At 31.9% G+C, this 13,187-nt stretch overlaps 1 protein-coding gene across 1 annotated transcript; it reads right to left on the reverse strand.

Moving 5' to 3' along the window:
- Window positions 1-84: 84 nt before the first annotated feature.
- Window positions 85-12,923, reverse strand: LOC106056633 (tRNA N6-adenosine threonylcarbamoyltransferase, mitochondrial-like). The gene is made up of 10 exons (XM_013213445.2): window positions 12,502-12,923; window positions 11,063-11,162; window positions 9,998-10,092; window positions 9,364-9,426; window positions 8,655-8,784; window positions 6,110-6,314; window positions 5,457-5,602; window positions 4,783-4,913; window positions 1,573-1,644; window positions 85-441 (listed from the first exon to the last, which is right to left on the reverse strand). The coding sequence occupies exons 1-10, from the start codon at window positions 12,810-12,812 to the stop codon at window positions 360-362; spliced, it is 1,335 nt and encodes a 444-aa protein (XP_013068899.2). The 5' UTR covers window positions 12,813-12,923; the 3' UTR covers window positions 85-359.
- Between the last annotated feature and the right edge of the window lie 264 nt (window positions 12,924-13,187).

Consider the following 13,187-nt stretch of genomic DNA (forward strand, 5'->3'; position numbering starts at 1 on the left):
TTCCCAGCAGATGTGAAATATTGGCATCAAAACAAAAATTACATTTTATACAATCTAATCTCATCATTCAAAATTAACTCTTACTTATTCAATATCTTTAATGAGTCAAGAGACATTTTATACAATTTGCAAGTACACTTCACAACTACAAGTAGAGGTAATTCATATGTTAAATGAAATATAAACAATAATACTTATTAAATTAGTTGAAATATTTATATTTAAATGCAGACTTCACAAGACAAAATTAAATCAAGGGATAATACTCCTCTCCAGTAATACTTCGTGATTTCATTTATTTTTTAAATGCCTTAAATATTTACAGCAGACTATGAAGCTACACTTGTGTATTTTGTATTTTATGATTGTTTTAAATGCAGCTTTGGAAGTTTAATTAAACAATTACCGACATCTGAAGATATGTCAGTTCCCAGAGGACACCTGTGTGAGGCAGGGAAACAAAACAAATTGTTTTAATTATAAGATTTAAAAATACAAAGCAACAGTAATCTTACAATTGTTTCCTAAAAAATATATAAGTATATGTAATTTTCAAGATTTAAACTCATATAGATTGTTTTTAAGATAAGGAATAATACCTGTCAACATGTTTCTACTATATGGTAAATCATTCTCTTATGGGTTAATTTGAAACAAACTTTTTTTTTTTAATACATAACAATCTGAAATTATGATTGTGTAATCTTGTAGTAAAGACTTCAATGGCAATGAGGTCAAAGAAATTAAAGATAAGTGGCATGAGTTCATGACAGTTATGCCAGAAGTACTTTGATTTTCATGTCAGATTAACAGACTATCTGATGCTGAATGGATAATCCATTTTTGAGTTTGATACATTACTGTCACTTTGTGGGAGATTTCTTTGTGACACTATGATAGACCATGTATATTAATTGAGCTTTTGCATGTAGAAAAGATAGTATAGCCAATTATTTAAACTATACATAGTGTTTCTTCTTAACTCTTACACATTTTTTCAATAAGTTAAGTAAGTAAAAGTAAGTAAAGTTCCTTTTTCAGACCTTGTGGTCTATGGGGAAGATGATGTAAAGGTCATCTGTTTCTATGGCCCAAGGTTAACGAGGGTGTCATGTGGCCAGCACAATGACAAACCGCCTTTACTTTTCTCCAACTAATGTCAGGTATCATTACAGCTGGGTGGCCTCAAAAGCGCCCCCAAAGTCCAGAAATTAAAAATCAGTCTTCAACAGGATTCAAACCCAGGACCCCTGGTTTGGAAGCAAAGCACTTTACCGTTCAGCCACCGCACCTCATTTTTGTTTTCAGTAAATAGGATTCACAATTTTTAACATTAAAAACAAAGATATGCAAATTTACAAACAATTACTACAGAAACAACCCTTTGAAAAATAATTTCTAGGACTGTAATTATCATTGTCTTTTGCAGTGTTGTTGAGACCAGAACCATAATGGTTAGATATTTTAATTTTTTTTATAGCTAAACTATTCAAGGATCAAGTTGATTATGGCATGTAGGTGTTTTATTTATCTATTTATAGCTTATAATGATCAAAATGACATTCTTATTACCTGGCTGATACGTCCAAAGTATTTGCATCATGAAAGTAATTGCGTCCACTAAGAAGTTTTTCCATGCCATTCCTGTGACAAAAATTTTCTTTTTAATACTTTTTTAAAAATACAATAATGACAAAGCTACGATTAAAAATAACATTGTCTTTAATTCCAAAGATTAAGGATGATGCAATGTATCACATGACTGCAAACCTAGTTGCTACCTGCATGTTTTGTTGCATCATGCAGACTAAGTCTTTGTCTGATGAGAGTCTAAGTTTTCTTTTCCTCTTCTGCGCATGTCTTCGGCAAGAGCTTTTCTTTGGGCCTCAAATGTGTGTCCCATGACCTTTGTGAGAGCTCTCCAACTGTCTCTTTCAAAGGCCAACAGCTGCCAGCAAAATGGCAACTGAGTTGATCTTTACCTCTAAGACTAATTATTTGTTTACAGTCAGCCTGGACCAGTAATTTGTTTTCAAAAATTTGTAGTACATGAAAAGCTGTTTTCAAATCATATTATATATAAACCCCTTATCTGACATAGATAAAAAAGTGTACTTGGCCTATAAACATTTTTAAAAAATGCTTTTTACAACGCAGAAGATACAAATTTTACAAAATGATTTAAATACGAGAACCACACAAATAAAAAAAATGTATAACTAAAATTATCTGATTGATAATTAAATGTGTTGATTTCTTTTTTATTCCCTACAAGAGTGGTAAGTTGATGTTATGTTTTGATTTTCTGGCATAAAGTGCAAAGGTAAATGACCTTTTTCTAATGCGTTTGAATTAAATAACATTGTTTATTTTTTGTAGAACCCTCATGTCAAGGACTGGATCATAAATCATGTTAGAAAAATGCAGCGATGATTAATTTGATTACCCTACAACAAAAGATAAGCTCATTTTAAACACTTCATCAGTAAAATTTTTTGTGCATGTCAATCAGACGTCAGGTTTCGTAGTTTTCGGTCACGTATCTGAAGAACAAAAGACATCATCTAGGGAAATGTCAAGCTGACTCGGATCTTACTGACCCATGTCATAGTGTTCCTAATCTACGTATGCTAGTGGACTTGCTTAATGACATGTAAAACTAAAAAGCACATTGGCCGTTGGCCCTTTTTTCTCTCTCTCCATTCTATCCTTCACCTACTTTTTCTGAAAGGACACGAGGAACTAAACTATTCAAGGATCAAGTTGATTATGGCATGTAGGTGTTTTATTTATCTAGTTGTTTATTTTTTTACTCTTTCTCACCCTCTCCTTCCACAGATAGCATATCTTCCTAAAATAAACAAAACTTCTGTGTAAAGATTGTAAGCCATTTATATATGTCAGGTGATATCTATAGCTTGATAGCACAACGTAACATCACTGCTGCTTGACCTAGCATTCCCATAGCCGGTCCCCTCACTCTAGTTACTTTCTCTACAGCTGTTTTCATATGCATATACACTTTAGCTAGAACCAAAATTTAATGAGTGCTGTCCATTGAAAGATGATAGCTGAATAGCGTCATTCAAAATGTAAACAAAACAGAGAGGATTTTTTTTAAAAAAAGGTAGAAATGGTAAATGAAAAAAAATGCTAGAAGATAAGAATCAATTACTTCTTTAAATGACAGCCATTTTACTCAGCTAAATGTAAATATTTATTAAAAGAACTTAAAAACATTTCAGTAAGTAAGATCTAGAAAATAAAAATTCAAAACAAGTGTTACTACTAGTGTCAATGTCCAAGGAAATAAAAGATGTTGAAATACTAAAAGCAATTCATTATATATAAAACCACTAATGGTATTTTAACTTCTGGTGTTTTTATGGAGAGTGTGTAGCTGACTAAAAGATTAATACGCTATAGTTTTAAATTTGCTTAACCAATTGTAAATGTTATATCTGATGATTTACACTTGTGCCTTCAAAGAAATTGTAAATTATTTAGGATCATTCTAAACTTTTAAAGTTATTTTTTTGGTATAGAATAGCAGGAGACTGTCTATGTGTCCAAAGATTTAAATGAGGGTAGTATTTTGTGCAGCTACAAAAGGCACAGTTTCAACAACATAGAGTGGTTGGTGTAAATTCTTTGTTAATCATGTGAGCCTTCTTTCTAAGCACATTTTTTTTGGGTATCCTAAGTATGAACTGCAGTCTATGCAAGAGTTCTGTCCCTTTTGAAATTCAGATGCTGGGACATATTCTCAATGCACTTTCAGAGAGAACCTTTGATACACCTCATTTTCCAGTTGGGATAGGTACCACACCAAGAGCTGGTGTCAAATAGCAATACATTCTGTATATCCTACTTCCACAATTCTCCTACAGAGCATAGTTTTATGACTATAAATGAACACGAGCACTAAAATTGGTGGTATCTGTTCTAATAAAATTAGCTGCTTCCTAAATAACACACAAGTATAAGAGATGCATAAAAGGATTGTCTACTACCTAGTAGATATGGATTTGTATAGGGACACATAGATTAATTGTCAAAATTTTTTTTTGTTCTTTGTCACTAATCCAGTTGATACAATGCTATCCAGACATGCCAAGTAATCAAATAAATAATTAGAATCTCAAAGAGGAATTTCTCACACATAATAATAGTTAATAATAATAATAACAACTTTTACCAAACATAATGTTGGCTGAAGGCAATTTGAGAATATAACAGATTTCAAAGAAGGCTAAAAAGGCAAACTAATCATTTGAAAGCAGGGTATAGGTTTTAAAGCTTGAATGTTGTAAAGCATGGAAATAGTTCCAAACTAGAGTGGACTGACAAGACCCTAGGGAAAGTGTGACACAATAAGAAGAGATGTCCATGGAGCACTGGGATCTTCAATGAACATATGGTGTAATCAGCTTGAAAGGTACACAAGCATTACATCAATGAAGATGTACTGAAGGGAAAAAGTTGCAACTTTAATTCACTCATGTTTGCACTAATAGGAAGCCAAGGGAGAGAAGCTACAGAAAGTGCCTTGATTTGCATGAAGTCTTAGTTCAAAAAAGATGTATCAGCATGAGTTTAAATACTTGAAATTCCAGTTGTTAAATTACACCAATAAAATAGACCTAAGTAGAGGCTAATAATTATAACACTATGAAAAATACATAGCAGCTTGATAGTATTAGACCTGCATAACATGATATAAAATGGTACATAAATAAAAAAAAAGAAGAATGCCTACTGGGCTATACGGACATTACTCACCAAGCTATCATAATGCCATTGTCAGTGCACAGTTTGGTTGGAGGACAGACTACCTTATAGCCATACAAGGAAGCAACATGAATGAGGTTAGCCCTGATGTATGCATTACTTGCAACCCCTCCAGAAACAACCTGGTTATAATTACAAAATAGAATGTAAAGTAGTAAAGCAATATATAACTGAAAGATATTCATTAGCTTATTTCATTATAATCCTCTATCACACCTAATTTGAATAAATAAAAACATAAAAAATCTCACTAAACTAAATTAACTATTGAATACATATAAAATAGTAAAATATTTATTTCCCAGTTAATAGCTGAATTACTTATACTATTGACTTGAACTGCAGATTTAGTGTAGTCAACTTTTCCAAACTGTCAGATGTTTAATTTCAATGCTAACTAGCTTTCACTTTACATTGACAAATTTGTGATTAAAAGCAGGCTGAGAGCTGGGTTTTTCTTACCATATTTCTTAAGTGGCAGCAGACGTACCCTTGAACCGAGAAAATATTATTAACAGAATGATAATTGCGTTATCTGTTTAATTAACCCAATAATAGGTGCATTCTTTAACTATTTAACAAATTTTTGGTTTGAAGTATTTTCATCTGAAAGAAATGGTAAATTAAATATAAATGCATTTATAAAGAAATAACTTATTCAATACCAGTGTTTTATTTGTGGACAAGAGATTCTTCATTTCTGCAAAGATAAAACCTCTTTGAAGTTTTCTCCCAATGTGATACATAAGGTTATACTGAAACCAAGCACAGATGTCTGCAGCATTAGGGAGGAGCTCACTTGTTGGTGTGCCTAGATTGACAGTACAATAAACAGTGCACATAATTAATTTAAGAATTGATCAATTAAAAATTCATTCAAATTGACTGTTTTGGCTGTTATATTTATCTTAAAACAATGGTAAACATTTTACACAAAGTCCAGTCATACATTACTAAATTACATTTCCAACAACTGATAAAGCTAACTAAATATATCCAAGGTTTAATAAGTAAAAAACTTTGTTTCAAATTCTAAAACCATGACACATTAACAAAAATGTTAATTAATTAAATTATAGATGTGTCAGTAACTAGAGACATTTATTTATTTATTTTTTTAAAATACTTTTTGGTCACATTATTTTTTTCTTTACAATATAAATTGTTCTTGATTATATCCAATGTCTTATTTTATATTTTTCTCCAAAGTTTTAATTAAGTAACTGGTTTAGCCAATCTGTGTCACAAATATATTTAAAGCCAGAATAGACATCTGTGCACAATTCTAGGGGAGGGAATGCAATCTCAAATAGTTTACCTAGCCTTTGATATTCTTTTTTTATCAAATTTCTGGCTGATGTCTTGAGACCAGAGAAAGAGAAATGACAAGTGGCCCGTGATGGCATGATATGTACAAGAGGGAATGCTGAAGGATTTCCCTCCTTAGCGAGCTTCTCAATGGCTGCCCCTCCTGACAAGCCATTAAAGTCAGACAATGTAAACAAATTGAGCTCTCTGGCAGTCTGAAACTCAAAGCAATGAAATTTAAAATTAGAAATCCACTTTTAGATTGTCCATGAAAATGCTGGCATGTATTGCAAAGGTCAACTATTTTTAATCATGAGTTATATTTAGTCAAGTAAATGGCTTAGTCATCAGACAGTGCCATAAATATTTTTAGTTAAGCCAGAACAGACATCTGTGTACCATATGTTTCTTTGGAGAAGAATGTATTTTCAAACAATTTACCTAGCCTTTGGTATTCTACTCCTTTTCATTTCCAAGACCAGGGGCTAGCAATGCAAACCAAATAATATGAAAGGCAGAATAAGTAATAGAATTTTCATAGCAAATCAGTTTATAATATAAAAGACAAGCTCATATAGAATTTGTTGTCTCTGTAATGATGTTCCCAGTGTTGATTTGACCTAGCCGTATTGTGTGGACCAACACTGGTAAAGTGCTTTGAAAGCTATTTTTTAGTTGTTGTTTTTTTCCTTACGGTATATGTACTTAGTTGCTTAAAACTTTATCTTGAATAGTTTCCCTTTGCGAAACATATGGAATTTCCTTCTTTAAACATGTTTTTACCAAGACAGATTAAAGCGTGGAGGCTTAAAAAAGTTTTATTTTCTTTAGATTGATTTCCACATTGTGGCGGTGTTGGGTAACAAGCTCAAGGCAATCATTACAAACTGTAATAATAAATGATTCTAAATCAACACCGATAACAGTAAACTCAGGTGTACCTCAAGGAACAGTCTTGGGTCCACTACTATTTTTAATTTACATAAATGATTTACCAAATTGCATTACTTCAGGAACAAAAGTCAGATTATTTGCAGACGATTGCATAATATATAGAACCATAAAAACAACACAGATATTTTACAAAGAGAATTAGATGAATTACAGAAATGGGAATCAAATTGGAGCATGTCTTTCCACCCAGAAAAATGTCAGTTGTTAAGAGTAACAAAAAAACTAAAACAAATTAATTCCACTTATCTTATTCATGGCAAACCAGTAACACAGACTAAAAACGCAAAATACCTAGGTGTTAAAATAAATGAAAAACTGTCATGGAATCCACATATTGATGAAACTACAAAAAAATCAAAGCATTAGGATTTATTAAAAGAAATTTCTATAAATCAAATAAGAAAATAAAACTAAAATGTTATTTAACCTTGGTTAGGCCAATAATAGAATATGCATCCTCTGTTTGGGACCCCTCAAGAAAACATTAAGAAACTAGAACAGACACAAAATAGAGCAGTGCGATTCATAACAAACAAATATTCACATTTGACTAGAGTAACACCTTTAATAAAATCACTAAATTTAGAAAGCCTTCAGGACAGAAGGCTCAAAAGTAAAGTAGCAATAATACATAAAACACTGAACCATAATCTTCAAATACAAAAACAAAATTTAATAAAATACTCTGAAAGACACAAAGATAAAGGCACATTCCTCGTCCCATATGCTAGGACAAATTTGTACAAATACTCCTTCTTCCCTAGTGCTATTAGAGCATGGAATGGGTTGCCTGAGCTAGCCAGGAAAACCAGTGACTTGGCAGAATTTAAGTCATTGGTTAATATGCATGACTAAATGCATGACGCGTAGGACGTAATCATCTTCTTTTTTGAAGTAACGTCTGTATTATATAAGATATGTGTTTTTAAATGTGTTCTATATAAAGTTCTGTGAAATTATGAATAAATAATGTAAAAAAAAATATTTTTTATTAATTGGGATCAGAATATATTTCCTAGAGCTGGAGCTGTTGACTTATCCACAGTTAGTTAGTTTTCATTTTTATTGACATGGATAATTAGCTCAAGATTTCCATTTTACATGTTTTAAACGTGTTATATATATATATATAAAGTTTTGGGACAATTAAGATAAATATGATAAACATTTTTATGTTCAATTCGGACCATGAAATGTTTTCTAGATGTAGTCTAGATCTAGATCCTAGAGACTTTTCCATAGTCAATTTTAATTTTCGAAAATATATATTAAAATATTTTTTTTTTACTAATATTAATTTGTGTTATATAAAAAGGGCATGCATTTCCTTTAATTCAATATGAAATATATAATTTTCTAATAACAAACAAAAAGTTTAATTGAAGCATTTTTCACACTTCAAAAGGGCCAAAACTTAAATTTCAAATGTGGAAAATAATTTCGGAGTAAAAGAGTTAAGTTTCTAATATTGTCTTTAATCATCTTCTAAGAAGAACTTATTTAGAAGAAAGAAATACTTAAAAGGTAACAGAAATGTGACTTTGTCTTTACTTATACTTCATTTCAATGTTAAATTACATGTGTATTGAATATAACATTACTTTGTCAAATGCTTCCCCAGGAGCAGAGTCTTGAGAAGATCCAAGCAACAAGAAATCATCAATGTCTCTAGCTACAGCCAACAAACAATGACCTCCACTAGCCAAGAGTACCATGAAAGGGAAATCAATTCTGGAAGAAGAATTATGATCAATAAAAATACATATTGAGCAGCAACATACAAAAATCAAGCAGCTTTTGCAGTGGCTAGAGCACTGGCATGTTTACTAAATCCATCACAAAAATAACATTCTTTTACAAGTCAACACTCTGGCTGGCAAAAGGAGGAACTCCTCAATTCTGTGAAGACAGGAAAGCTGAGCTGGTTCAGTCATATTTTAAGACATGACTTTCTATTAAAAGTCAACCTTCAAGAAAGGGTTGTCTAAAGAAAACCTTGATGGACAACATGAAAGAATGGGCCACCCTCTCTTTTGATATTCTGCTAAGGATAGGTGCTGACCATTAAAAAAGTAGGGATTTGGCTACGTGAAAAGTCACAGCACCAAACAACGAGAGTCAAGGGACAGATGATGGTGATGAAGAAAAAGAGTATAATATTAAAAACAACCTATATATTAAAGGCTAGAACATTCTGAGTTCTCATTATTATTGTATTTTTTAAAAAAGAAATGTCAGTAAGTTTTACAATGTAATTGTTTTAAACTTTAGACTAATGTTTTTAGCTAACTCAATCATATAATAGCATACTTATCAATCATTCTAGCAGTGAGAGCATGGGCCTCCATGTGATGAATTGGAATCAGTTGTTGCCTGGAAATTTCAATAATTATTGTTTTAGAAACTAAATATAAGTAATATTTAAATATTAAATGCTTTAAAATTTGTTAATAATATTTAAAGTCAGAAACAGATCTGAATAATTTTTTTCCTGCAATAGGATTGCATAGAATTTTAAACTTATCAAAGAGTCAACCTATCTATTAGTTACAATAGCAGATTAGATACTCTAACAAAGTTTCAGTGAAGTAAAATATACAGGTATGTATCATCATTATGCTCAAGTCTGAATGTAATCAAGTGCTTTACAAAATCGGTCACATTGGTGTAGACTGTAGAGGAACAGAAGGCAGTTGTTTTTTATGCCTAAAATTTGTCCAAAGTCTAACTATTTTAGTCTTTATTACAACTTTAATGTCTAATTCATAGCTAAATTATTAGCTTTTATGTTTACAATCTTTTTTATCAATTTGAATCCTTCATTTAATGGTTTTCTTAAATATAATGCTTCAACAAGTGGCTAGTGTTATCAGTCAAAATGACATTTTCATTTGAGCATAAGAGTTAATATCAACATGCCAAGAATACATTTGTATTTATTTACCCAACAGAAAGTGCAAGCTTTTGAGCATGCTGTAGTCCCACACGTAAGGACATCACAAGGCCAGGTTTTACAGTCACTGCCACAGCATCTAAATCCTAACAAAAAAAAAACTTTTTTTTTTTACAGTGATGACACTTAACTTTAGGGATTTTTCAGATCTATGTCAAATTATTATAGATAAATTAAAACATAGTATTGAAATTAAAATTGTTTTTGTTACCTTTGAAAAAAAAATGGAAATGCTGACAAGGTCAGGAAATACATTTTTATTTAAGATAAGATAATTTGTATTTGTTCAATCAAATGGAAATTCAGTTTGACTACAATTGACCACCTCAGTGCAACTACTGTAGCAACAACAATAATGGACCAAAAAAACACAACTATATTTCAATATTGATCAAGTAAAAACTTCCTTCTTACCAAAGTTTAAAATATTTTTAAAATTGAAGTAGGAGATGTTGTAACAACTTTTAAAGTAAAATCTTTGATCCTCTATCTGCAAGAGGCATCTGCAACAAGATGGACTAAACAAAATTATTTACAAAAAAAACAACAGCATTTGTATACATTTTCCCCAATGTTGCACAAATCAAAACAGTCTAATTTCCTGCAACCTTAATATTGTTTGGTGGGTGATTTTTGCATGGCAATAACAGGCCTACTTCAAAACAATTGGCCTAGGTTAAAGAGGATCTTAATGATCTATAATGATCACACTCATTACAGGCATATGTGCACAATATGTATCTTGAATGTCCCTTGCATTTCTACATTGGCCTGTGCACTCCACCATTCAAACTTAATTCGACCCATGCTTTTTTTTTTTTAACTAGGATAAATAGTGCGCTGTGACTGCCAGGGGGAATTCATTTCTGCAGCTCAGAATGTAGGAACATTTTTACAACTTGTGCACATCTCCAGGTCCCACTGAAAAGCCTACAATATTAAGGGCGGCACTAACATAATTTCTTATTTTTGTCTAAAGGGGCATTGGAAAATGCCAGAGAATCACTGATATATAATTAATTAATAGTCAGTAAGAATATTAAAGATAAATCTAACCTGAAGTTGCATCTGTGCTGCACTTAAAGTATCCCGCACAACAGACTCTACATGCTGTATATGAAGTTCTTTAGCTACTGTTGGAATTATTCCTCCAGTTCTATTTGAAAAGTAAGCCATATTACTAGCTATTCAGTGAAATAATGTGTTGTTTTTTTCTCATTTCTAAAGTTGGTAAAAAAAACAACAACAATGTTTAACAGGTTTTTTCCATTCTTAATTTTGTACTTTAACAATCCCTCTGGCATTAAACTTAAAATCTAAAACAACATTAGTAAGAAGGCTCAACAAAAATTAAGGAATATAAATATATATATATATATATAATATATATATATGCTTTTTTAAAATCCATACAGACATAGCCTTAGACCGCACTAGCTGGAGAGAGATGGTGACCAAGAAAGCTATAGACAGCGAGAAAACAATAGCCTCAGCCACACAGAAAAAGGCCAGCTCCTCTACCACCAAAGCAAAAGCCACCTTGACCTGCAATATATGTGGACGGGAGTGTCTCTCCAAAATAGAGCTCCACAGACATATGAAAAAGTGTTTGAGTTGAACCATAGTCGTTCTACGACTGAAGGAGGCCAAAAAAAGCATATATATATATATATATGCTTTTTTAAATCTATATATATATAATGTCTGTAGCAATATTTGTGCTTTTTTTTTTTTTTTTTATTTACAAATGTATTCATTCAACTACATTTCCCCACATTTATTGATAAATATTTTTTTTTATTATTTCAGCAATCTTTACTAAATAAAACAATAAACTGTTACATTAAGAGAGAAGCAAAAAAGCTGGACAACATGCCCACTGTGCATAAAAGAAACAGACTGCGATTGGTCATTTCTGATTATATAGCAGTAGATCAGCTTCAATGTGCTATACAAGAGAAAACTGGAGGGAGGAGATGCACTAACCATGAGATATACCAATGGTACCAAAACCCACCTATAGTGATGGAAATAAAGAGAACAGACCTTGAAAAAGTCAGAGAACAGAGGAGCGAAAATTGTATACTGGCAAAAACCAAAAGACAGGCAGCCCAAAGGCAGACCAGGAATATGATAGATTGATGATGTGGAGGCAGATCTACAACAGCTTGGGGCGTGGAGACGAAAGGCTTGAAAGAGATCTGAACGGAGGAGTGTGCTGAGGCAGGCCAGAGGTTCCAAGGGCTGTAACTTCACTGGGATAGATGAGCAGCAATACATTCCTTTGTGTTTAAATTTGGTTCTAAAAGATACTCAAAAAGATAGCAAAGCTGCAACCATCATATTTCTATTTTGGATCAATATAACAATTATATAGACTGTTCTAGATGCCATAATAGTGGACTAATACAACAATCTCAATCTAAAATCTTATAAAGGATAGAAGAGTAACTTTGTTTAAGGATTAACTGAGTTCCACAATAAACAAAACTTACTCATTGTGCTTTGCTAGCTGTGAATATAAAGCTTCCCCCAATACATTGCCTTGATTGTCAACAATGGCTGCTCCAGTGTCATCACAGCTGGTCTCAATTCCCAGGACATATCTTTTCTTACAAGCACTGCTTTCAGGGAAAGCTAGTTTTAATTGTTCTGATGACAATGATGCTGAATGGCAAAACTGAATTCTTAAATGTTTTAATTTACAGTAGCTCAGTGGAAAAGCTCTGAATCTGTGTGCTACTTTGTAACCAAATGTCAAATGCAGTTGTTTGAGATGAAACAACATTTTTGTGTTCAGAGACATTATGTTTCCAGCAATCTCTTATAAAAAGTCAGTCAATTCTCAACAAAAAAGGGGTGTATAACATAGTCAATATAGACTAATGTCACTATAATTGACTAAAAAAAGGCAAACCTGAAAGTTTAAAAAAAAACATTCACATACTAGTCACATAGCAAAAAAAGTAAACGTAAAAGGAAGGTATAAATCAATAGATCAGATCTAGATTCTTTCTAGGAGGTAGATTTAGACTCAGGTTGACATACGACATGATACGTCACATAGTCACACATAAAATGACATGTCACATTCATAGTATAACTTAAGTATAGTTAATAATAGTTTAAAGTTATACTCATATAATACTGTTATAGCCATACTAGAGTCTAGTAACTAGGC

Source organism: Biomphalaria glabrata, chromosome 1 (assembly GCF_947242115.1).
Source record: "Biomphalaria glabrata chromosome 1, xgBioGlab47.1, whole genome shotgun sequence".
Lineage (NCBI taxonomy): Eukaryota > Metazoa > Mollusca > Gastropoda > Planorbidae > Biomphalaria > Biomphalaria glabrata.

Bases quoted from the DNA above. Each gene is read 5' to 3' on its own strand.
- LOC106056633 (XM_013213445.2), bottom strand. From the start codon at position 12,812: ATGTCTCTGAACACAAAAATGTTGTTTCATCTCAAACAACTGCATTTG. The intron at 5,603-6,109 runs GTAAACTATTTG...CTGTCAATCTAG, and splicing joins AAAAGAATATCAAAGGCTAG to GCACACCAACAAGTGAGCTC. The intron at 442-1,572 runs GTAATAAGAATG...TGCCTCACACAG, and splicing joins ACTTTGGACGTATCAGCCAG to GTGTCCTCTGGGAACTGACA.